This window comes from Meles meles, chromosome 6 (assembly GCF_922984935.1).
Source record: "Meles meles chromosome 6, mMelMel3.1 paternal haplotype, whole genome shotgun sequence".
Taxonomy (NCBI): domain Eukaryota; kingdom Metazoa; phylum Chordata; class Mammalia; order Carnivora; family Mustelidae; genus Meles; species Meles meles.
The window spans coordinates 58,367,553-58,395,166 of record NC_060071.1 but is presented as its reverse complement, the minus strand read 5'-3'; the positions used below and the strand labels follow the sequence as shown (position 1 = coordinate 58,395,166).

Sequence of the window (27,614 nt, the reverse complement as noted above, 5' to 3'; positions counted from 1 at the left end):
AAATCATCTTAAGATATCGATGAGTGAGAACTGGCACTACCCTGTGGTTAAGTTTAGATGGTGGCCTCTGTGAGGGTAATCTGAAATGGAGATCCCTACACTCTCACTGTATGTTCAGGAAAGAGTTCATCGAAAGACCTAAGATATCTATCTAATGGTGAGGCAAGAGGACCCAAATGTAATGGAGAACAGGACGATGGAAACAGGAGACAAAAGATGAGGGAAAAGTAAAACGCCTCACATATCTGAGCAAAGAGGCCTCTTCATGGACATTGTCGTTAGAGCTATCATAAGAGTGTGGCTGAACCATGAGTGAAATGAGTGATTTACATCCAGAACAATTTACATCCAGAACAAAGCACTTGAGGGACTTTAGTGTGTGTGTACCTGTGTGTGGGTGTGTGCAGACACACCCACACAGGGAGGACTCCACTGTCCAGAGTTGCAGTGGAAGGGTGTTGAGGAGGAGACCCTTAGGAAAGAAAGCCAAGGAGAAGGAAAATACAAAAAAAACCTTCCTCAAATTTCCTTCTAGGTTGTCTAGTTCAGTCTTCAGTGGAGAGAAAGAGTCTGTGAATCACAGCATTTAATTTCTAATTCCTTGGAAACTGAACGTGAAAGGCTAGGTTCAGCAGGCTAAGGGACCCCAATTGGTACCACAGTGGGAAAACCTGAAAGGAGAAACAGTCTTGAAAGAAAAAAAACGTAAGTGCCAAGTACCACAGAATGTTGTTTGTTTTAAAAAATTAGTTGTTTAATTTTTTGAAGAGGTACACGTTGATTAAAAGATTTATGAAAAGTCTGTGTATCATTTCTGAACTCCATCCATCCATTTTCTACCCACTCCATAGTGAACCCATCTGGTCATTTTCAGGGGTAATATTCTAACTGGGTACCAACCAAACATTAGGACAGACAACCTGCATGGTTGATATGGTAAGAACTAGCTAAATATCAGCCCTAGATTAGTTTCCTATTTGTCCTCTAAGATTTTTGTCAAGTAGTATCCATTTTTCTTCTTCTTCTTTACTTAAAATGGCAATATGCCTACTTTTCTGGTCCTTGTTTTCCACTTAAAACACATCTTAGAGATTCTTCCATGTCAATGCATAAAGACTTCCCTCATTTTTTAAAAGCAGATGCTTAGTATTCCATCGTATGGAAGTACCTTCACTTGACAATTTCCTTACTGATAATCACTGAGGTTGTCCCTAATCTTGTGCTGCTACCAACAATGCTTCAATAAGTAGCATGGTATAGGAATCACTTTGTATGTGTAACCATCTGGGGTTTGCTTCTGACAAGTCAAAAGGCATGTGCATATGTAACTAGTAGATACTGCTAAATAGAGCTGCTCATGGATTTCAACAGTTTATGCTTCCACAAACGATGGAGAACAGGGGTTTATGGCACCACAGCACCAACGGAGTTCATTATCAAACTTCTGTAACTTTGCCAATCTTATTAATGGAAAATGGGATTTCAATGGCATTTCTTTTGTACTTCTTTTATTTTGAGAATGGCATCTTCTCATGCATCTGAAGAGCAGTTTCTGTCACTATTCATATTATTTGCCTTTGTATTGAATGTTGGTCTTGTTTCTTTCTTTTTTTTTTTTTAAGATTTTATTTATTTATTTGAAAGACAGAGATAGGCAGAGAGGCAGGCAGAGACAGAGAGAGGCGGAAGCAGGCTCCCTGCTGAGCAGAGAGCCCGATGGGGGGCTCGATCCCAGGACCCTGGGATCATGACCTGAGCCGAAAGCAGAGGCTTTAACCCACTGAGCCACCCAGGCGCCCCTGTTGGTCTTGTTTCTTAACAACATCTTGGAGCTCTTATATATTAGGTACACTAATCTTTTGTCTATGATATGAGTTGTGAATCTGATATAATAGACATCATACAGATATAACAGATAAATATAATGGATATAATAGATAGCATCTAAAGAGATGATCATAGATGTTTTATTGTTGCGCTCTTAACAGTGATGAGTTATGTTAATAGACTTCCCAATGTCCTATCATCTTTACACTCAGGAATAAACTCCCTTGATCATGAAGTATGCTGTTGTATTTAAAAATTTAAAACTAGAGTGAGATCGATCTGTAGTTTTCTTTCTTTGGGGGGTGGGTAGGTGGATATAATCTCTTCCAAGTATTTATATCAGTTTTATACCCACACAAAATTTAGACATTTTTCTTCTTCTTGCCAAATTTTCATTGGAGAGAAAGGACAAGAAAAAGAGAACTAGAATTTTTGGAGAGACAATTTATTAGGTGTTTGGCCAAAAAAGAAAAACTGAGTAAATTAAAGACATAAAGGGCGGGGGTGAGTAGGGAGGAAAGAGAGAGGGAGAGAGAAACTAACTTTGGGATTGGGGGGGTGGAATTGTGCCCTTTGTAGAAATTTCAGGGAAGGAAAAAACAACAACAAAGTAAACTGATTCAAATAACCCTTTCAGAAAAGACTCAACTTAATAAATCTTTGCTAAAATAGTAGCTCCACTTTCCAAAGATTACTGCTGTTTTACTTCAGTGACTCCGAAATCACAACGGACTATCTTAATTCTTGACCATTTGTTGTTATTTGGAGACAGCCCTGTTCGTCTTTTTTTTGAAAGTGAGGTGTGCGAGAAGATGGTTTCTCCCACAGACAGTGCACATTCCCCTGGCTAGAGTTCTTCCTTCTGCAAGCTCTGTAAAGGATGTAAGAATTACTGTTTCCCAGATCATTGGTCCTTCCTTTTCCCTGTAAGCTTAATGCCTGAATATGCTGGGGCTGAAGAGATTAGTCTACAGTTTAAGGTTCAATTATGGACCTTGTCAAACTAACCCAAGTATTTATTAAGAAGGGATTATATGCACATTTAGGACATAGAAATCTTTGATATCTAGGAGGTTTGATCACAGATGTGCATTACAGACCAAAAGTGTATCTCCCCAGATTCTGGCATGATTTACCAGTTTTGAAAGAATCTGAACAGGAAACTCACAGAGGGGGAAAAAAAAGATTCAGGGTGTTTGTTCACTAACTTCACAAATAATTATTAACACTGAATATGGGCCAGGCTGAGCCTGCTTCCATTGTGTCAGGACGAGAGAGTGAATGTGGGACCAGTCTCAGTGGCTTAGGTAATCCTTTTTTGCATTCGGTGTGGGGAAATTAGAGTTGTTGTTTTGCCTGTTTTTTAGTTTTGTAAATTTATCTATTTATTTTTTAGAAAAGTTTCTTGACACAATCTTATCTGGTCAAAGAACCCTGGAGGATAGTGTGAGGAACTAGGACTAGTATGGCTCATTCAGCTTCACTGGGATTTGGTTCCACTCGTGGATGCCAGCGAAAACTGATGCAGAAGGAGATGGGGCCAAGTGTGGGAGAGTGATTGTTGGTCTTAGCGCCGGTTTAGGTTCCAGCCCTCCCTGCCAAAGCTATAAATACAAATGACCAATTTAACAGCATGCAAAGACCACCTACAAGATCTCTACCTGGGATCTAATCAGTTGCTCTGCGCCTTCTTTCAATTACAGGATCCCTGCCATGTTTATGGGGACTTTTAATGTGAGCATCACATTTTTGAAGGCCATATCATTATGAGTATGTTTGATCTGAGGGTGGGAAAACATGAGCTCAAATAGTGCCTGTACAAGGTTACTCTGAACGGAGCTGTAAATTGGAATCAACAAGAGCCTACTGTGGGAAAGAAAAACCACGCAAGGAGAAAGGCCCAGCTACCATGGATTGTACCTCTGGAAGATGGAGGCATTCAAATTACTTTCTATTCTGTCCAGGCAATGAGATGAGTTAAGAACAAGTACCAGAGTTTGGTCAAGTCACATTTGAGGGCATTCTGAGAACGGCAGGACGACACAAAGACAAACACGTCATCTCCATTTGAGTGTGGCAACAGGATATGATTTACAAGAGGAAAATGAAACCGTCATGATTGTTAGAAGAACTGAATTGCAGCTCATACAAAAATTAGCCGAACTATGAATCCACTGAGTCACCACGCATGTGTGTGACTTCTCGGGAATAAAGAGCTCGATTGCTTAAGACTTTCTGAATGATAAGACTTCTAATAGAAAACTGGCTTTCCTGCCAAATACTCAAATATTACAAAAGAATGGAAGTATCTTTTCTCAATTAGGGTTATTATATTATGTCCTGTGCTTAGAAACTCTAGGACTACTGGAAGTTCTCATTTGACACCCTTTCTGTGGGCTTTCTCATTCATTCCTATGACTTGAACTTTTACCCTCTATGAGACCATAGTCTCATTCAGGGCTCTCCCATGAACCTAAAGTCTCTACCAGGGTATCTTATTCGTATGTCAAATCAATGTGTTCAAGGTTTACTGCATTGCTTTCCATCCCAAATCTGGTTCTCCTTGTCACTATCAAGCCAGTTATTCAGGCAAGAAAAAGGGGGAGTGATCCTTTTCTCCTGTTTCTGTACTTCAGTTGGGGTTATCTCGTCCTGTAACTCCTAAAAGGTTTATAAATATGTCCCTTCCTTGTTATTTTTCTGGGACTGCTTTTGCTCTTACCATCATTTGCCTGGACTACTATAGAATAAATAGATAGACGCCCTCCCTGCCTTTTACTATTCCAACTCCCCTTCATATTGCTCTTGGTTATAACGCATTTCTTAACAGCACAAAGGAAAAGGATCCCATGAACCAAAACAAAACAAACTCAGTGTGACCGTGTCACTCCCGTACATGGTACATTTCAAAGGCTCCCTGTTGCCTACAAGGCAAAGTTCAGATGTTTAGCAAGTCCTGTTGTGACTCTCCTCCCCTTTCTGGTCTTGTGTTCTTCCCATATGCCCTGTGATCTAGCCACGCCACGTCTCTTGCCATTCCCCAGGTACTTGATGTCTTTCATCCTGAGATTTGCAGTGTTTTCCTCTGCCTGCAATGCCCTTCATAACCTGTTGGCTGAGGATTCCTAGTCTTCAATTTCCTCATCTGTACGACAGGGGGATCATAGTGCTGATTCCAGAGATTGTCACGAGGACTAAACAAGAAAGAAGATCTTCTCCCCACCATATATGTGGTACAGCAGCGTTCTGCAAATGTGAATGATCATCCACTGATCCGCAGTCACCGCCATCATTATCAGTATCTAGGCTTTTATCTATTTATTGGGGGGGGGGGGGGGTCAAATCTGAGCAAAACATCTTTGTTCCAAGTCTTCCCTGACTTACCTGGAAGTGTTAGGCATTCCTCCTCCCTCATTCTATATGCCTCATTATGGCACCATATTACATCAACTTCAAACTTGATGGAATGTTCAGATCTTAGCACCTGCTTTTGGTGGTACATCTTATCATTTATGACACATCGTGGTTTAACTGCCAGCAACTTTTCTTTCTTAGTAGCCCTTGTCAGGATGATGTTTCTTAAAATGAATGGCATATTTAGACGAGATCCTACACTTAAAACTGTATAATTGTTGTATTATACTGCATATTTATGGTGGGAGGAAAATTCGTCCTTCAGTGAAACCTCCACATAGAAAAAGGTGCTACTGCTTAGAACACTACAACAGCCATTTGCATGCGCTGCAACATGGCGGAGCCCCACCTGTTGCGCCACAGGGGAGCAGCTGGGTGAAGTAGTGCGCTGTCATCTCCTTCCGTTAAGCACCCACCCCCACCTGTGAGCCCAGTAATGGCCAGGACCAGAGCCAAAGTGGGGAGGGCTAGCTCTGGATCTGCATTCCAATAACTGAGGCTTCAAGCTGAGCAAGACCGAGAAGAGGGGAGTGAAGGAATAAGGCCCAGAGACCAGGTGTCTAGACAAGAATTGACCAAAAGAAATATATTATGAACCACATACATGATTTTAAATTTTCTAGTAGCCATGCTTAAAAACTATAAGAGTCGGGTAAATTAAGATTAATAATAATGTCTTATTTTAAAATCCAGTATATTCAAAATATCATTTTACTGTGTAATCAATATGAAAAATCAGCTCAACATCTTCATGTGGCTAGTGCCTGCCATTTGTACTGGACAGTACAATTCTAGACTGATTTTGGCCAACTGATTTTTGACCAATAAGATGACAGTGATGGGCCATTTCAACAGTGGTTCTTTTCACCACACAATATTAGGAAAATTTAAGATCCCAATGGTATTACATTTTATTTTTGTATTTTAAAATTCTATACAAATGGTAGCTTTCATTTAAATTCTTTCTGAGCTTTGCTTTAGTTGTTCGTAACTTCAGGTTATTTCTAAAGTCCTTCCCGACTTCCTTTCACTACATTGTTTCGGGGAGAACTGACTCCTTTGTTCAGTTGGAGATCTTTGCTCAGTAAGACTATTCGTGAGAGAGGAACAAGGAGTGCCTGAGCTACAGCAGGCTCTTGGATAAACACTTTTTTTTAGTTTAAGTAGGCTCCATGCCCAATGTGGGGCTTGAACTCACAACCCTGAGAGTAAGAGTCATGCTCTACCACCTGAGCCAGCCACGTGCCCCTGAATAAACATCTTTGAAGACACATTGATAGTGACCTAAGCTGGACAGCAAAGATTCTCAACTTGGGCTGCACACTGAAATCACCTGGGGAGTAAATCAATAATGCTAAAGCCCGGTCCCACCCCCAGAGATGCTGATGGGAGGTCTGGAGTTCAGCCTGGGTATCAAAATATTTTAAAAACTCTCCCCCAGGTGATTCTAGTCTATAGACAGGGTTGAGAATCACTGGTGTGGGGTTTTCCTAGAACATCTTACTGTGGCCACAGCCTTGCCTTTCTGACATATGGTCCAGTTTGCCTCCACTCAATTTCCTCTGTCAGAACAGACCAGAAGTTTCTTGAGAAACCTAACAGAGAAGAAGCAAACACATAACCCCAAACAGTGATTTGCAAATTCCTGTTCTAAGGCACTGAAGATTTTCAAGGGTCTAAATCTGTTTGCACTTTCTCTTTCTCCAACAACAACAAAAATTAAGATTCGCAATAGACGTTTTAAGACACTAGCTGGTTCCAAGAGAAAGGAGGATAAGGCTGTTATAGTATATAGGCCAGTAACACCTACATATATGCAGTGTAGAATTTTCCAGACATAGAATAATAACAAGAATAAAAACAGAATCTAAGTACATATGAGCTTCATTTCAAGTTAATTCTACATAGGCCAAAAGCAGAAATGATTAATTCAGGGGTCAGCAAAAGGAAATCCTTCATGCTTTTTCTTCAGGCCATTTCGGTTACATTCACATGGCGTAACCCTAAAATAATGCATCTACTTCAACAATCACTTTAAAACATACCTAATCTTAGTCACATAACATGCAAGGGATAGAATCACTGCTCTTAGGATGGCAGTTTGTTGGATGACACTGCTTCCATCATCTATGAGGTTCAGCAGTGGCCAAGAGAGAACTCCTGACTTCCGCCTCAACACAAACAAGCGCTCATCAAGGAGGAGGGAACAATGATCTCTGTGCCAAACAACGGCTGGAACAGAGTTCCTCTGATTCATGGACTGGAAATCTTCCTGCCAATTCCCAAGGTGGTTTGGCCATACTTTATGGATTCATTCTCTTTAAATGGTCTTTTGTGGATGATGTGGTATCACGCGGCCTTATTAATAAATAGAAAGAGCACGTTGGTACTTCCCCAAAGGTTCCTACACATCTTTCCTCTGACTTTCTAGCAAAGACAAAAGCTCCCTCTAACTACCCCATGCTTTTTTTTATTGATATAATTGATGTATAACATATGAGTTTCAGGTGTACAACACGATCATTTATGTATATATTGCAAAATGATCATCACAGTAAATGTAGTTAACATCCATCACCATGCATAGTTGCAACATTGTTTTCTTGTGATGAGGACTTTTAAGATCTACTCTCTTAGCAACTTTCAAATACACAATACAGCATTATTAACGACAGTCACCATGCTGGACAATACATTCCCACGACTTACTTATTTTACAACTACAAGTGTGTGCCGCACACTTATTTTTGTTTCACAGCATAAAGTGGATTGAGAAATCAGAATAGGGAACAACCAACAGGCATTAAACTTCCATGTTCGCTAACAGAGATCAACCAAAGGTCCTTATTCTTGCCAAAATCATGGAGGAAGAACACAACTTCATAAGATTTCTAAGAAGCGCATCAATGCGCTAAGTAAGTGGTCTCTTGCATCTACCAACCCCAAAAGGCTAACAAGTGCCAAATGACTGGGGTGTGACATTCCCCTGGCCCAAATTTTCCATTCGGAAAAGGACTAAAAAATACGACGCAAGTTTCCAAGATGCTACACTGTAAACCAGGGTTGGGATCACCAGCCACCTGCTCAGGCTGACCGCAAACCTGAAAGGCATGACTGTGTCAGCTCTGATCCTATTTGTGTGTCAGGTAACATGTACTGAGAATCCCCCGGGGCTCCACGAAGAGACAGAGTAAAAGTCTTCCCTTAAAAGATTTATAAGAACCAGAGTAATGTTAAGGGATTTGACATATTAAGAAGGATTTGAAAGGTGATATGGAAATAGCGGGACAATTCTATCTACACTGAGTACACAACCATGGTGGGAAGGTGGACTGGTGGAATCAGCGGAGCTGCTAGTGGTCAGCAGGGATGCAAGCGGTCATGGGCCGCAGGGAAAGATCCGAGTTTCGTGTATGTGCTGCTGACGCCGTCCCCTACCTTTCTGGAAGAACTCTTCTAGCTTGTCCTTGAAGGGCTGGAGGTACTCCTTTGGTGACTCCTTGCATACCACGATCATCTGTTTCTCACTGGCTGTGAAGGGAAGTTTGGAATTAGATTTGCTTAAGAACATGTATTTGCTGAGCTGCTGCTTTGTGCTACACTTTGCAGGATTAATTGTGCAAAATCCTTATCGGTCATGATTTATCTTAATTCCAGGGGAAAAGAACAAAAACAGACACAACACATACAAACACACACACAAACATAGTGAGTTCACTCCACACCTCTCTTCGGGAACAAAGAAACACACCATCTTCAACTTTCCTTTCAGAGATGCAGAGAAAGCTCTGACTTGGGACAGGAAAAATATTGTGCTTTTGATCTCTCCAAAATTAAGGGAGGAAAAAACTACTGAATTCTTGGGGAATTAAAGGTCCTGATCCTCTTCGGATCCGTACTCCAGAAACAGAGCTTGAAATAGATTTTTCAGCAATTCCCAGGCATCCGAATTGCCTGGAGCCACCCACATGCCAGGAGGAGGGCCAAGCCCAGTCCAGGGAAGCCCTCATCCTGCTTTCCATTCTCCACTCCTTCCCATTAACACTCCCCTAGCACATGTGAAATTGTTTTCCATGCGATTTACTTCAGAGAGAATTTAAAAACACATTGATAATTTCTCAGATATAATATGTAACTTAGAATACAGTGCTTTTTTGACAACGATGCCCCCCTCAAATCAGACAGTTCTGATTTGGTGATATGGAAACCACCCTAACCCACAGTTCCCCCATCACAGTGGGAATGGCTGGAAATGCCATTTACGGAGATCGGGAAGAGTGGCAAGTGTGATCTTTTTGCTGGGGAGATAAGATCAGGGGTGAACTCTAAGGCTTAAGTTTTGTTTGGTCTGTGTGAATTACAAGGCAAAAAATTGTTCCCTAAAAGCAAAGTAGAGAAGATACAAGACTAGATTAAATTATGAGTGGGTGCTCTTTGCTAATTAAATTCAGACTCCAGGCTCTTTATGTCACGGTACCATTTCTACCGTTCAGCTCTATTTCCCACATAAATTTGACCAACTAAGCCAAAATTCTGAAATTCTGCCACCTTTCTAAATGACGTCAGCCAACATTCCCACTTCCACATCTGCATTCGTGTGGTTCTAGGCCCAATCTTCTCATATCACATATATACCTACACTGCATCTGACAAAGTTCCACTCATCCCAAAAACCCTCTCTGACATGCTGCCACCACCATGAAGTCCTTTAGTGTCCAAAGTTTTTGCAGTCTTTAAATTTCTCTAGTATCTGCTGTATGATATTCATGCTTTACCTTTAATCATATTTATTTGTGTATTCATATTAATCCTTGTGAAGCCATCATGCAGGTTTTATTAACTTGTCCCCAAACTTCTCTAGAGAGTTCCATGCACATCCAGCCAAAAGCATATGATTTCCTCATCTTAACTACATTCTTATGCAAAGGAAGGTTAAAAAAAATTTAGCAATGTTGACCCAAACTGAGAGTGGGCTTTCCAGTCACACTTTGCAGTGTGACCTCCTCATCTTTCCCCTCCTTCTTCCCTTTCTAGGAGAGGTACAACAAGGGTCCCAGTCTCTACTCTGAAACAATGTGACTGTCCTAAGCTCATTTGAAAGGGTTCACTGTTTTCTAAAGACCTCCCAAAACATCTACTTCTTAATGGTGCAAGGCACAAGCAAAGTAGCCAAGATGATCTTCCAGACTGGGCGTTCTGAGGGTAGGCTTAGAAGCAGGAGATTGGTCAAAAAACCTTTGGAAGATGTCTGCTTTCAAGAATTGGCATTTTTTTTCCATGAACTTTCACAGACACATGAACCTTCCTGATGATATCCAGCTATGATTCTGAGAACACAGGTAGCCATGTTTAAAACAAAGCAGGAATTTCTTACAATATGAATTGGGAAAATCTTTTAAATCCTTTAACAAGCCCTCTACTACATTCAAATCCCAACAGTTCCACTTACAGAGAACTATACTGCATAAACACAAATAATATATGGTGAGGCCTGCCCGTACTTTGGTAAGAAGACATAACTGACCTCATTACAATAATTTCTTGAAGGTCGCTTCTTCCTGGCCAAAGCAAAGCCAAAGGCAGATCTTATTTTCCCAATAACAAAAGCAAAACCTTCACTTCTACCCGAATTAAAAAGTTGATCATTGTGGCTCTCCCTTTGTCCTGGCTGTGGTGACAGAGCCCACGGGGTGCATCAAATAGCTCAGATTTTATTGAGGCCCAAGGTGGTATGGTAAAGGGCTTGTACTTGGATCAAGAGTCCTACCGGGCTCAGGTGGGCTGTGCTTGTCTCTCTCATCTGCAAGATGGAGACCCCCTGACCGACAGGAAATCAGAATTAAGTGTGATGACACACATAAAATGGTTTGCGCGATGCCTGTCACTGGCAAGGGGCCTCATAAAGATTATCTATTATTTTTATGATTTAGTAAAATTGGTCAGGAAACACGCCCCAACTAGAATGGCAAGGGAGTCATGGCTGAGAACCAGCTACTACAAAGGCCCTGCACCGTATTTACAGAAACGAGCCGCCCCGCCCCCCAATGCAAATCTCCTGTTTAGAACACAGGGATAATGCTTTCTGTTCCCCTGCTGAAGTTGCACCGCCCACTGTTAGGATTCTCTGAAGAAACTCTGAGAAGATGAATGAAGGATGAAGCAAGAGTCCTGGGCGGCTGAGCCCCACTGTTCTGATATCAGGACCTGAAAACAGCGTGCACTGGAGATCTCCCCTGCTGGGCTGGAAGGTCCTCCCTGCACCCGGACAAGCCCAGCCTCCCACATGGCCTGTTAGAATGAAACTTTTCTCTGGGATCAGAGCAGAGGGCTGCCCTCTGATCGACCCACCAGATGGTCTCCGCACAGTTGAAAGTTCCAGTGGACAGGCAACTGGCCCGCTCCCACTTATTCACGCGGCAAATCCGAGAGGCTTTCTGGCAGACCATTGGGAGACCTGAAGACTAATTACTGATGATACCGGAGACCCGCAGTGCACAAAGGAGAGAGATTGCTGGCAAATCCAGAACCGATTTTTCTTGTCCAACCCAAAGGCGCGTATTCAATGTCACCAGACGACCAAGGCTGCCTTGCACGCAGGCTGTGCCAGGAGTTCCAGTGTTGAAAGCCAAAATCACCCAACATTCGCTTTCTCGTTACCTACTACATTTTTGGCAGAATTAAAAATATATTGATCCCTGAAGTTAGCTACTAAACGGTCATTGTGAGAGAAACATTAAATATGGAAAACCAAAACATAATGGAATAATGGACACCAGATTTGAGAGAGGTATTTTAACTCATTGAAAAGTTAAGTGCTTGTGAAGCATCTTAGTGAAAGATAAGGCCTTGAGTGTTTTAACATTTCAGGTATTAGACTGTTACAGCCATAGGTGGTTGTCTGCTTTTTTTGTTTTTGACCTCGATGAACAAGGAATAAAGTTTGTTGGAGCCACTAGATAAGCACGGTTAGGTTACAAGGATAAAGAGGCAAGGCCCATATATAATTAATCAAAACCTAAGACATGTTGAATGCTCAAATGTACATGGGCAGTTTTTCGAACATGGAACATTTCTCTCTCTGAGTTGAAGGACCTGTGGGCTTAGTGGAGCCAGGATACATTTTTAGAGGATAGGAGAGATTCATTTGGACTTTGCTTTTTCAGTCTGGAATTCTCTCTTCTCTGCTTACATAATTCCCTACCTTACCCCCTCTGTGGTTCTGTGCAAGTTCTACCTCTCCCTCAGTTTTACGAGATGCCCATCTTTCCAAAAGCCCCAAACTTCAAGGACCATGATAGAGGATTTTTGTAGCAACATACAGAACTGTGACTAAGCAGATTTTTAAGATTATCAGTGGTGTTTTCGTGAGAGATATCAATCAGAGTCAGATACAAAGGGCATAGAATGTTGGGTTGAGGAGTTTATCCTCAAGGAATTCACTCAACAAATACATCAATTCACCAATCCCCGTGTGTGCCAACTGTGTGCCACAATTTGTGCTTGGTAGTGAGGATAGTGAGGTAGTGAGGTAGTGAGGACATATCAGTGACAAAAAACAGACTAACATCTCTGCCCTCAAACATCGAAGTGAATAGGTCAGCAACAACAGTTAGTTAATGGGTAAGGCACATAGCAATTTCTCTTTCTAGTAATCTGAACTGCGTGCAAACAATATGAATCATTACCTTCCATATTAACATACTGTACTCCAGGGTCTCTTTTTAGTAATACTAGGACAGTACAGTGTTCTTCCTAGTGCTTTCCATGTGAAACACACACGTGCATGCGTGCACACACACACACACACAGAGTTTTTAGTTTTCTACTCCAAAACACACTTTTATCCAAAGAAACTAAAGAGGGGTGGCTGGGTGGCTTGGTGGGTTGAGCCTCTGCCTTTGGCTCAGGTTGTGGTCTCGGGGTCCTGGGATCGAGCCTGGCATTGGGGGGGGGGTCTCTGCTCAGTGGGGAGCCTGCTTCCCCTTCTCTCTCTGCCTGCCTCTCTGCCTACTTGTGATTTCTGTCAAATAAATAAAAAAAAAAAACTAAAAAAAAAGAAACTAAAGACAAAATTCAGGGATCAACAGTATAATATTAGCATAATAAACCTTAATAGTTCTTTTTCATGGTATTGGCCTTGAACTGAATGGCTAGGGAATTATATTAAATCCAATGCATTAAAATAGTAAAATAAAAACATCTTTTGGCCAGCTATAATTCAGGGATTTCTATGGAAGGGGAAAATTATACATAAAATGAGTAAAGTATTAAGAATTTTTAAACTTCGGTGAGTAAATGTAGGCAGATAAGAGAGTGTACTATTTTATGGTTATTTTCCATACCTTTTTTTTTTTTAAGGCTACACAAAGGAAGACTTCATGTTGATTTAAGTCAAACACAAATGATAAAGGATTGAAATTTTAAAAATGCCTATTTCAAGTTCCTGAGCTCTGACGCTAAACATTGGGGGTGGGGGGACATTTTAAGTCTTAGTGTGGTGAATGGTATCAGAAGAAAATCCTGGGGTGGGGGATATAGAAAATCTACTCTAGAAGAGACTTGATTATATTCCACAGGGGACATCTAGACACATTCTGTTAAAAAGCCCCCCAGAGAGCTTTCTGAAAGCCAGATTTCTGGGCTTGAATCAGACCACTGTACATAAATGACCCTGGTGTGGACAACCTATATGTATGTAATCAAAGGTGTTTTCATTCTTTGCCCTTCATTTAGGAATTCAACTGATATAATTATTATGTCTAAATCATTCCTTGTAGTGACTGTATTCATCCAGAGGAAAAAAATCCGTATCCAGAGTGGTCAAAAAACTTGGCTGGGCAACTGGGTATTAGGAGTGAAACCACAGGCCTTACATACCTGGTACCTGGGTCAGCATGTTACTGCAGAATAATGTAGCTGACACACACCAGTGCTGCTTTGCATCCCTACACAGGGTTTATGCCTCCAAAGCCGATTAGAACATTATGCTGAGTGAAGGAAGCCCATCACAAAATCTGCATATTATATCATTCCATTTATATAAAATTTCCATTTATATGGAATTCCAATTATATGGAATTTATAATGGAATACTGTATATTCCATTATATGAAAGGACCAGAATAAGCAAATCAATGATCTACTGAAAGTAGATCATGGTTGCCTAGGGCTCAGGGAAGGAAGGATGGAGAGATTGAGGGGGTGATGATGTTTCTTTTCGGGGTAATGAAATGTTCTAAAATTGTCTGTGGTGATGGTAGCATGACTCTGTGAACACACCAAAAATCTTCAATTGTACATTTTAAGCGGCTGAATTATGTGGAATGTGATTATATCTCAAGAAAGCCATTTTTTAAAAAAGCTAATTAGAAACTCTTGAGTCTTTAACTGGAACTATAATGAGCAATTAAATGAAGAATGTCCTTCTTGTGCTATTTTTGCAGGGTAAAGTGATTTTTCAACTCACAGATGTGACTGTGTCTTCAACAGTCATCTTTATTAACCATGGATCTGAAGTGAGAAATGAGTTTGAAATACCCCTGTACTTGAGAAATCAAACACATTCATCTTCAAAATGTACCAATAAATGTTATCAAAGTAAAAGACCCATTAATAAATAATTAGACTTCAGATAAATACTAGCAAGACACTTAAAGAATCGGTTAACTTTTAAAAAGATTCCAAACAAGAGCTTTGGTATTTTCTTAATGGTATGATGCTTAACGTTTATGAGTATATCTACGATATCCATATACATTATCAACAAACAGTACTTCAGAACATCATCTTCCCTGAAGTACTCTTAATCTAAAGATACATTTGTTCAAAATCAAAAAAGGGGGGGGGCACCTGGGTGGCTCAGTGGGTGAAAGCCTCTGCTTCAGCTCATGTCATGATCCCAGGGTCCTGGGATCGAGCCCCGCATCGGGCTCTCTGCTCAGTGGGGAGCCTGCTTCCCCGTCTCTCTCTGCCTGCCTCTCTGTCTGCTTGGGATCTCTGTCAAATAAATAAACAAAATCCTAAAAAAAAAATACATATACATTCTTTTCTTCGTTTTTCCATACCCTTTATTAACTGGAAAAGTTATTAAGTACCCGACTCTTAGTTTCTTGATATGTAAAATTTCACGAGGACTAAATGAAAAGTACATGAAAAGCCCTTTGTGTATTGAGCAGTAAAATGCTATCTGCAATATTCTTTACCTGTTTGAAATATTCAAACACTGCTAAGCCCAGCTAGATAGCACATTGTACATGGCTTTCCTCTTTTCATTTACAGTAACAAGAGAACCATACCAACCACCCCACAGACTCTTTGAATTACGTTGACATTCCTGATATTATGTGTTTAGTAAATAAATCATTATGTTATAAATACCCTAATCCCTTTCACAGCCAAACCATCTTTTAAGAATTGCTCAGGCTCACTTTTTCTATTTCTCACTGTGTACTTCCAGACCCATTAAAATTCACCTTACCCCATGATGAAACAGAAAATGCTCTCATGTCACCAAGGAACCCATCTTACCCATTCTGCCTCCCTCCCTCCCTCTCTAATCTCATCTTGGCTCACTGCCCAGCAGGATTCCACTCCGTTGGACGCTTGGTCTTCCCGAAATACTTTGTCCCCTAGCTCTGCCGTGGGGCTTTCCTCCCACCTCTGACCACCCTCTCTCTTTTGCAGCCTCATCCTTCTGTACTCGACCATTACATGTGAAAGTTCTTTACTATTTCTTTTCTTGTTATGCTATGTTCTCTACTTCGAGAAAATCTCATGCAGCTAAACACTGCAGTAACCATCACTAGGACTGTGACTCCCAAGGTGACAAGTCTAGACCATGGTCTCATCTCCAAAAGAGCTTTTGAATCTGTCACTCCCCACCAGGCTGCCTTAGTATCTTCTTACCTGGTCTTCCCACATCTACCCTTGCCTCCTTTGATTGGCTCCTCACAGTGAAGTCAGTGATCTTTATAAAGCATACATCTGATCATACCAATCCCCTGCTTAAACCTGCCAGTGACTTCCATTACTCCTACAGACTGGCCCTTCCGAGGCCCTGTATGGCCTACCTCCCTCTACTGTTCTGGCCACACTCTGTGGTCCAGCCACATGGTCCTCTCCCAGTTCTTCCAAATATGATCAGTTCCCTCCCACCATCAGTGTTTTCCTTTGCCACTGACCTTCTCCTCTACTGCTGATAACCAGGCCTAGGTAGTGGTTAGTCAATGCTTTGATCTCAGCCCAAAGGTCACCTCATCACTATTTCTTTTCAACCCTCTACTCCATACTAGGAGGTCTTCTCTGTTACAGTCTTATAGCACTGTATACTTCTCCTTTGTAATTAACTTTCATGATTGGCCATCTCTCTTGTTAGAGAGAAGGAGGGTACTTTGCATACTGTTCTATCCCCAGAATCTACTATAATGTCTAGCCCATAGAAGATACTCAGTGACCATTTGCTAAATAATGAATACATTACCAAATGAGTAGAGGGAGGTCTTACACAATATACATGCAGTACAGATCTTAGTGCCTTGATAGCGTTTGGCTCTAGTATCACACACACATACGCAGACATGTATATAAACACAGATACATGAAAAATCTCTATCTTTATGTGTATATGTCTAACAGAGGTAGATAGATGTAGGGGCTGGAGAAAACACAAGTAGACTAGATATCATGCCATTTTCATTCACATTCATTCATTCATTCAGATATGAGAGACCAGTTTTTTCTTTCAATCTCAAAAGCTAACTTCAGAATTCTTAGACAGGAAACAGTTATTACTGGAAACAAATATCTTTGATTCAGTCTAGGGGCCAAGCACCTCCCATCCCCAGATGAGGGTTTGGATGGGTGTTACCTAAGAATCTGGCTTCAGGGAAATGGGATGCTGTCTTTAATAAGAGAGAAAGAAGAGTTTGGGTCTCTTTCAGAAGGCAGGATGGAAACAGAGAAGGATAGCAAGAGAGGAATAAAGGAATTGGTGACTTCTGGTCTCATAGTTTCATAGTTTCACTATGGTGACATAGTTTCAGTAAAGACTCCTGAACTCACCATGCTTGCTGAGAGCATGGGCTGTGAATGCTGAAGAAGGGGCTGAATTTTACACTGAGTTTAGACCACACACAGAGCAAAGACCCTTTACAAGGAGGTAGAGGTTCCCCCATGCACCCCTCCGGTTCTCTTTCTGTCAAATCTTACAGATAGGTTTGTTTTTCCACAGAGATGGGATTTTGGAGTAAATTGTTCTTAGATCACAGGAGACAGGGTGGTTTCCAGCCCTACTATGCATACACATGAATTACACAAATATTCATGCCTTCAAAATATTGAGTATCTGTACTAGGGCACTATGTGAAATGTTGAGGTGCAAAACTATTTAACCAGACCTATTGGTCATCTCTCCTCCAAAAATTTTCATAAGAATCTAGAAACAGAGACAGACAAGGAAACCTACAAATTATAGTATAGACCAGTGTCACAGGACTCTGGGTAGGCATTTCCAACTTGGATCGGGGTTGGGAGGTGGTGGCCGGGGAAAGTTCTCCAAAATAGTTAAGTTATGAGTTCAGCTGCAAAGGTCAGGAGGAGTTAGCCAGTCATCCAAGGAGAATGAAGGAAGAGGGAAGTAGTTTCAGAAAGAGGAAATATGATGAGTAAAAGTAAAGCATGATAAGAATGCATAGGTCTCCTGAGATAAGTAATAATAGATAGTATTGATTGGACTTCAGGGACACAGGGCTGTTCTTCTCAGATCTTCCGTGTCCTGTGGCTAGATTTTGATTCAAAGGAACTGGATTCAAGGAACTGGAGCCACCCGGATTGGGGGAAAGGAAGTCACAAAGTGCCAGAGAAGTAGGAGGTTTGTCATTTTAAATAGAGCAATCAGGAAAAGTCTCACTGTGAGGATATGTGGCTAGAGACTTGACCAGAGTGAGGGCGAGAGCCGTGAGTCAATCTGAGGGAAATCAAGAGTGTTATTGAGGACATGTTAAGTCTGTGATGTCAATTAGGTACTCACATTATACATAAAAGCCTGCAGTTTAGGCTGCATGGTTGGGATAGAAGAATATAGCCAGAGAAGGGGTTACAGGACAAACCCTGGGGCACACAGGCAGTGGAGGAGAGATGAGCAGCTGGACAGAAAAGTAGGGGTGTGGAGTCACATGATCTGAGAGGATCCCAGCATTGCAAGAAAAAAGGGCTGTCAGCTCTGTGCAGTGCTGCTGAAGAGTCAAGGAGAAGACAGAGAAGTGACCACTGATTCTAGAAACAGGGAGGTCTCTGGTCTTCTCAAAAGCAGTTTCAGCATTAGAAGGATAGAAAGAGGAAGCCAAGCTGGGGAGGGGTGAGGTAAATAGAGACAGATTCCATAGTCACGTGTTTGAGAAGTGAAGCTAGAGAAAGAATAGCACAATGAAGAAAATCTTTCCATCCAAGAGGATATGGTCTAGAGCTACTCTGATCAAGAGTGGGAGCCCCTTTCCCCAGAGGAATGTTGTGTAAAAATAAACCCACCAGGAAGCTTGAGCCCAGGGGAATCCCATGATGCTGATTCACTTCACAGAGGGAGGCTGCCCGAGATCAAATTCACCTTAATGTCCCATGATCATGAGTATTCTCCATGAAAAAATTTAAGCAGAGGTGACAGGGCCAAGTGAGGACACGCCAACGTGCTTTAGGACTTTTGGAAAGCCTTTGCGAAGCTGGGCCACCGACCACAGTCTTTGCACGAAATTATCTAAAGCACTATTCAAAAGTCCCTCCTGTCAAACATCACAGCTGAGTCAGAATTTGCACTGTGATGATTATGTGGTTATAGATGCATCCTTGGTATGTGAGACATTAGTATGAAAAATATTCATTAATCACCTACCCATAACTAGGCCTAAATATAGATGGATTGGACATGACTTGATTTATAGGGTGTTAAGCGATCCATCCTTTTATTTAAAAATATCCCTTCCCATGGTTTGCATGAAAATCATCACCACCAGAAGTTTTGCCTTGAACTGAAGATGCTAACTCCAGAGGATCTTTTCAGACATGAATATATATTAGTTAAAAAAAGGAAACACTATCAAGGAAGAATTCATTAACACCTTAGTATAAATTTATTTCTCAGACTTGATTGAAAAAGCTAGGGATTTTAAGCAATAGATGGGGAAAATTGTGTTATATAGAAGAAAAAGGCACATTCAGCAAGGTTCTGATCTTAGACCGTATCTGAAGGACAAGGGGACTCATCTTGGGGAGGAGAGCAGCGAGTCCCTTCTAAAATATTTTAGGAAGCTAACACACACACACACAAAGAAATGTGAAAAATATTTACCCCCCCCCCCCCACAAAAAAAAAGTAGGAAAAGAATCCTTCCAGATACCATGACCAAGAATAGTCACATTTAATACTTGGGTACCTTTTTTAAAGTGTGTTGGCCTCTGTATCACACACTCCTGTCCATAATTTTATAAGGACTGGTTTTATATATTATTTTTGTACACTTTTATTTGATACAGAAATTTATGTACCATTATTCTTCCTATTGAAGATATCACACATACTCTCTCATATTATTTCACAGAATGCACAAGCATTGTGTTTAAAAGCCATATCAAATTTCATTAGTAGATGTACCCTAGTTTATCTATTAGTGCCCTCGCAGTGGAACAGTAAAGTCCCTTCTACCTTATTCTTATAGTCACTCAGGCTTTAAGTCACATCTGTGCCCATAAAAACTTACTCCGTTTAAGACTGCTTCTTTAGGGTAGATTTGAGAAGTGGAATTACTGCTAAAACAGGAAAAATGTTGTTGGGGTTCTTGATACGTAATGGCACCAAACTGCTTTTGGTACAACACAAATTATACCAAAATGGGAAAGATGAAGGAGAGAAATTTTTGAAAATAAAATTGTGCCTTCAGTACCACTTTGCAGAGATAAGCCACAATTGTGCCCGTCATTGTAATACAGTGGCCGTGGTCCCTGCATTTGAAGCAATTACACTCTACAATGGGAAACACTGAGATGACCATCCATGCTTTGAGGGAGTTTACACAAAGGTGACAATAACTGGTTACATACAGACCCTGATACAAAATAATCTGGGATTTTTTTTTTTAAGATTTTATTTATTTATTTGACAGAGAGAAATCACAAGTAGGCAGAGAGGCAGGCAGAGAGAAGGGGAAGCAGGCTCCCCGCTGAGCAGAGAGCCCAATGCAGGGCTCAATCCCATGACCCTGGGATCATGACCTGAGCTGAAGGCAGAGGCTTTAACCCCCTGAGCCACCCAGGCGCCCCTAAAATAATCTGGGATTAACCACAACATGAGGTGAGGTTTGGGACCTGTGCATGAAAGCAGCCTTTTGGATAAGCCCTCTGTGTGCCATTTAATTTGAATGTAAATTACACTATTGCTAACACCACTGGAATTATCTGAATGGTGGTGGGGGCCTTTTTACATTAAACACTCAGACTTCTGAGATATACATTTATATAATTATAAACACATTATTTTAAGAGGCTCAGACCTGTGAAGCAACAATATCAAATGGTCTGGACACATGACTAAAATCCAAGCCTCCATTTGTGGAGGGGAGAGAGAACCCACATTTTAGAACAACCAATGGAGTATTGCAGTAAGGAGAGTCTTTTGTGAAAATTAAGAGGTCGCTGGTGGAATCAGAGCACAGCTCCATTGGTAGTGTGCCTCATTCTCACAGAAATTATATTTGTGGTCAAGCCATACATCCTGCTCATTGCTCAAACTGGTTTCCCCATAGAAATGCTTAAATAAAAAAAAAGAAAGGAAACAAAAAAACAAAACAAAACAAAACTCCTCTGGAGCCAAATGCTTATCACATGGTATTTTTTACTAAAATTAAGTGACAGATTCTCTCATACATATAAGTCTTGAAGGCAACAGGCCTGCCTCTTTCAGATTCAAGGAAATCAGTAAGGAGAAGAGGGAACAATGCTCATCTTAGGACTATTTCCGCCCAGCAGGGCAATCTTGGGCTACAAAGAGACCAGTGATTAAGATACATGAGCCCCATTAGCTGAAAGCAACCTGTTTCCACATGGCTCTACCAGGACAGCTGTAAGCTTCAGCAATGTCTCTGACCCCCAGGCCCACGTTCCCTTCTCGGCCTCTATGGGTTAGTCACATTAACCATAATTTTCTGCTCTGCGGAGTGTTTACATCTAGATAAGCCATGAAGGAAATTAAAAAAAAAAAAAAAAACAAGAAAAGAAAAAAAAGATGGAAAGGCATAAGGAGAAGAAAGTAGAGGATGGAAAGTTATTTTAAAATACACAGCCTAAACCGGCGGTTGGATTCCGGTATCTATTCTTGGCTACAGGAATCACTGGCAAAACACGAAGCTGGCAACAACCCCTAATCAGTTTGCCACTGTTTTCAGATTTAATGCAATATTTGGCTCAGACGTTTAAAAAAAATCCCCTATTCCAGCTAAAATATTTACACAGTCCTATGTGTCTCACTTAATGCCTGTTAAGCAATCATCTTTTAAAACTCCGCAGACACTTGTAAATCTGTCGGGAGAACTGTGGCCTATAAACAAGGCTTCATATAAAGAGGGCTGCACTGTCAGTTTTCTGGGAGTTGGGATTTCTTTGGATTGTTTGAAAATAAAGTAGAGAATCAGAAATAGTTTAGAGTGGGTAACAGAGTGGCTGATCGACTGGCTGGCGGGATGCTGTCAGTGGCATTAACGGGAAGCCACCAGACACTGACCTCAGCTATTTAAAGTCCTGCTCTCCTGTAAACCTGTCATTGATCCTACCTCTTTGTTGAGTTATGGCACAGGGAAAGTGACTGGTCCCGCAGCCCCAGTAGTCTGCATCCCAGGGTCTGGCGGGTTAGAGAAGGTGAGCTGGTGAGGTCTGTGAAGGGAGGCTGTTTCTTGGTTATGTGGATACCTTGGAGTGCGTCAGGAAGGATGGGGACTCTTAGAGGAAAAGGGGAAATTCTGGGCAGGGCTGAAATGCGGGGGGGGGGGGGGGGCGGGGGGAAGCAGAAAGAGAGAGAGAGCAGAAAGCCTGAGGAAAAAGCAGTATCCCCTGGGAGAGGCTAGGCATAACAGATCCCTATATGCCTATTAAGACTCCCTAAAGTCTTCAGCCCCCATGTCAATGAGCCTACGTCTTCAGCCCTGATGTTATGGAAAGGCCGGGGAGGCCTACGTGAAGCCCCCTCCTGCTGGCCTGGGGAGCCCCAGGAACTTGTCCAGGTCCTCCAGATGAGTCAGGTGCTTGTGACAGGACTGTGTTCAATTGTTTAATTATTCCTATTAGATTAGCTGCCTTTTTAGTTTTACTCTGTGTCACTGACTTCAACACGCCACTGACTGCGATTCACAATTAACTTTATAATAGCTCCAAGGAGGAAAAGGAATATATTAAAGGTATATGCCAGTTTAGCAATAAGCCCCAGCTTAAATCACTCAGTTTGGGGGGGAGGTGGTTAGGGAGAAGAGGAGTCCTGGAATGAAAAAACAAATGAGGTATTTGTAGCTCAGAGGTCTCGGGCCTTGAACAGGAGGTGGCAAAGATGTGTTGGTTCTCTTTATGATATCACAATCAGGAAGGGCCTTACAAAGGTTTTTGTGAGTCTACAGGACAGCTGGAGGGCAAGTTCTGCTCACCTTCTCCACCCCTGTCAGACAGCAAGTTTTAATCACTCTTCCCAGGGACAGATTGCCGGGCTCGAGAGAAGAGAAATCAGAAGACTAAGTAGGAATACATTTCTCCTCCAGAAAATGAGGGTAACACTTGCTCTTAAAATGTGTTTTTAAATGACTTGATATTTCAGTAAGTTTATTTAAAATTAGCAGCTAACTCAGGGCTTTGAATAAATATTTACTAAACAAATGAACTGATCGAAAAGGTCAAACAAGGCCCTCCTCATATTTTGGAGGGTTTGGGGGTTTTTTTTTGTTGTTTTTTTTCAAATACCTGGAAATTTGACAGTGTTTTTTTTTTTTTTTTAATATTTTATTTATTTGACAGAGAGAGAGAAGTCACAAGTAGTCAGAGAGGCAGGCAGAGAGAGAGGGAGAAACAGGCTCCTCACTGAACCGAGAGCCCGATGCGGGGCTCGATCCCAGGACCCTGAGATCATGACCTGAGCCGAAGGCAGAGGCTTAAACCACTGAGCCACCCAGGCGCCCCTTGACAGTGTTTTTAAAGTTCATCAAAATAGTCAAAAAGGGGCGCCTGGGTGCCTCAGTGGGTTAAAGCCTCTGCCTTCGGCTCAGGTCATGATTGCAGGGTCCTGGGATCGAGTCCCGCATCGGGCTCTCTGCTCAGTGGGGAGCATGTTTCCCCCTCGCTCTCTGCCTGACTCTCTGCCTACTTGTGATCTCTCTCTCTGTCAAATAAATAAATAAAATCTTTAAAAAAAAAAAAAGTCAAGAAAAATGTTGTTAAAAAAAAAGTCAAATTAGCAGTTTTAGCGCATCAGCCATTATACATTTTCCCTGGGCTTTCTTCCTTCTGTAAGTTTTGGCACCAGGGAAGTCACTGATTTAATGGTGTCTGGTTGTCTATGTGGAGCTGGACATATTGCTTTTTATCTCTTTACCCAATAATTCTTTGAAAATTAGATCAAGTTCTCGACGTGTATGATTGATAACAAATGGCCCTTAATGGCCAAAGGTGTCTTGGACCCTTGTCTGCTTTATGTGTCTCATTTTATTCAAGAGCTCAGTCAAGAATTCTATGAGCTCAGTCCTGCTACTATCTCTTTTGTTAGCTAAAGATGAGGAAAATTTCACAGATACTGTGGCTGCGTCAGAATCTGAACCCAGGGCTGTCAGACCTGCTGGCCTGCCTTATGCTATCCAGCCTCCGACCCCAACAACCTACAGGGAAGTTCCAGAAACAACGTGAAGTACCCATGAACGTTAAGGAACAAGGCAATTATGTTATTAAGTGGCACAGAGGACACTCAGAGCTGGGCTGTGGACTCTCAGGTCACTCATCTCCCCATGGGTACCTAAAGAGTAGAGTCATAGTCCATGACCTCTCTCCATTCTTAGACCTGTGCCAAGGCCAAGAAATCTGGGAAGAAATCTGGAAGAGATAAGGACCTTGGCAGTCCCCTTTGCTGGGGCTGAAGAGGTCTCCCTCCAACCTCACTCATTTTGCTGTCTGACATGAAGAGAATCCATTTGTGGACTGTGAATCTTCCAGAGGGTCCAAGATACACAATTTACTTGGGCAGAAAAATATTTTGATATTCACAAAACCACCCACAAATCTCTTTCTGTGAAGAAATGTTTTGACCTGACACAAGTTTATGGTTAATGTAGCATCAGCTCTGGCTTGGTAATCAGAAGACCGAGGCTCCATGCTGGCCATTCTGCTTCCTATCTTGGATACCCATCTTCTCCGCTAAGTTGGCCTGCCCCAGTGCCTTCAAAGGGTGAAGCTACGTACACAGGTGGGGTATTACCATTATAACCACACCAATATATTTTTATTTTTCTTCAAATGGGAATGTGAAAGGCACTTCATTAATGGACTTGCCAAATCAATGCTATTTTCTATTCCTCCTGCCTGATTCCCAGAGCACGCTGAAAGCTTGTAGGTGAAAGGTCACTCTCTGGCTTTACTGAGCAATTCTCCCTATTTAGTAGAATCTTGATCAAGAACAGTTGTGTTTTTTCTAAACCTGTTTATGCAAGATGTTCTTTTTATTTAATTACACAGTTGAAAAAAAATTTTTAAAGATTTCATTTTTCAGTATTCTCTACACCCAATGTGGGGCTTGAACTCACAACCTCCAGATCAAGAATTGCATTGCTCTCTTGACTGAGCCAGCCAGGTGCCCCTGTAATTATGTCATTTAATTGTTTGAGGGTATACTGTCACAATATGAGTGTGAAAAAGCATTATTTCTGCAAATGTAAGTAGAAGCTGCTGAAATACTGCTGTTAACTGTAGCTGCGAAAGAACAGTGGAGATGAGGGAGACATGGCAACTCAGTGCCATGCAGTACTTGGGTTTGAGACCTGGAACAGAATGTGGACACTAGTGGAAATCCAAAGAGATATTAGAATTTAGTTAACTGAAATGTATCAGGGCCACTTTCTTAGTTTTGATTAATACATCACAACAAAAAGTGGTTAACATAATAATTAATGCTCGGGAAACTGGATAAGGGTTCTGTCAGTATTCTATACTATCCTGCAACTTTTCTGAACCTAAGTTGGTTCCAAATTAAAAATAAAAAGTTCATTCTTAAAAGGTGTGGGAATAATGCTATATTTAACTGGTTTAAAGATTAAAGGATCCAAGTATCATTTTCTAGGATTCTTGAATTGGGCCAACTTTTTTCAAGAACCAATCACATTGGGTAAGAGTTCTACTCTATAATGATTACTTCTGGGTGGTATCAATGCCAGGATTTTTGAGGCATGGGTTAATTCAAGAGCAGATCCTTGAGAGCCATTTAGAAAGAGAATACCCGAGATCCAAATCTGAAACAATTTTACAGTTGACTTTATATCCTATATCCTGTCAATGGCCAGAATTCCAGGGATTCTTAGCTGTTCGAGTAACAAAGTCTAGGGGAGAAACCAGTAACTCATACTGAATAAGGAGAACGGTAGAAGGCACTGAAATAGCATAGTAATAATCGTCTTAGAAATTAGAATTGAAATTTGTTTTCAAAATCATCTAGCACAGGAGCACTGGGTGGCTCAGTCGGTTAAGCATCTGCCTTTGGCTCAGGTAATGATCCTGGGATTGAGCCCCGTGTCAGGGTCTCTGCTCAGTGGGAGCCTCCTTCTCCCTTTCCTTTCTCTCCCTGCTGCTCCCCCTGCTTGTACTTGCTTTCTCTGTCAAATAAATAAATAAAATCTTTAAAAAAATTATTTAGCACATACCCCCTCCCTAATGGCATTTACCCTACCCTTAGTTACTTACTGTAACACAATCTTCCAATCAGAAGAGGGGAAGGGACCCACTACCTCTCACAGTCATGAGTTCTCCCTCATTCATCTACTCAACTCTGCGGCAGGTACTGATGGACACAGTAGGTATAAACACTAAAAAGGTCATTAGATCTCTACCTATGTGGGGGGGTGCTTGGGTGGCTCAGTGGGGTAAAGCCTCTGCCTTTAGGCAGGCATGACCTGTTCAGGTCATGATCTCAGGGTCCTGGGATCGAGCCCCACATCAGGCTCTGTGCTCAGCGGGGAGCCTGCTTCCCTCTCTCTCTCTCTGCCTGCCTCTCTGCCTACCTGTGATCGCTCTCTCTGTCAAATATATAAATAAAATCTTAAAAAAAAAAAATGGAGCAGGGGCCAAGGGTGGGTGGGAGAAACATTTACAATCAAATAAAAACAGTACCACTATCAAAATGGGGAGTCCTGATGCAATCACTATTCACTATAGTCTGGATGAATAGGGAAGGCCCCAGGCATGGGAATATCTAAAATAAGGACTTTCTGGGCTGAGGGAGTAGCCGTTGCAAAGGTCCCAAAGCAGGAACAAGTGTATTGGGTTGGAACACACAGGCTTGTGAGGCTGGGGTTTCGTGGCCAGGACTGGGTGGGGGTGGCATGAGATGAGATAGCAAAGGTAGAAGTGGTCACACCATGGAGAGACGCGGAAGGCTCGGTGGTGGGTGTTGAGGTTGGATGTTATTCTAAGAGCTATGAATGCAAAACAAAGTGTCCTGACTTGTCTGATGAGCAGAGACTGGAGTAAAGGGAGGGCAAGTGTGGAGGCAGGGGCCCCCGTGAGAGAAGGGGCTGGTTTGGGCTAGAAATTTGCCATGGATATGTACAGCATTGAATGGATGCAAGGCCTGTCTTGGAGAAAGAATCAACAGGATTTGCTCTTGGACTAGATATTAGACATGAGGGCATAAAGGGAATCAAGGAAAAATATTATACATTGTGCTGATTGTTTTGTTAAAGATTTTATGTATTTATTTGTGAGAGAGAGAGACCAAGAACATGGGGATGGTGGGGACTGGAGGAGGGCAAAGGGAAAGAGTGGAGGGAGATGGAAGGGGGAGGAAGGGGGCAGAGGAAGAAGGATAAGCAGATTCCCCACCGAGCTGGGAGCCCAACCAGAGGCTCCACTGGGGGCTCAATCCCAGGACCCAGAGATTATTATCTATGCTTAAGGCAGATGCTTAACCGACTGAGCCCCCCAGGCACCCAGCATTTTGCTGATATTCTGTGAAGGAATCTCCTTCATATAGCAGCCCTGGCCCCTCCTCTCAAACTATCAGTAAGGCAGACAAGTGACACCTGCCTTTCTACACGAGGACACAGAGATGTGGAGGGATGACATGATGAGCCAAGGATCAGAGGGCTTGTGGAGCAAGGA

At 41.8% G+C, this 27,614-nt stretch overlaps 1 protein-coding gene across 1 annotated transcript in view; it reads right to left on the bottom strand.

The window, feature by feature from the left end:
• LOC123944049 (formin-1-like) overlaps positions 1 to 27,614 on the bottom strand; it is a 285,601-nt gene that overhangs the window by 83,988 nt on the left and 173,999 nt on the right. The window contains exon 13 of the mRNA XM_046008733.1: positions 8,680 to 8,772. Coding sequence (XP_045864689.1) covers positions 8,680 to 8,772 — 93 coding nt within the window. The remainder of the gene's footprint in view (positions 1 to 8,679; positions 8,773 to 27,614) is intronic.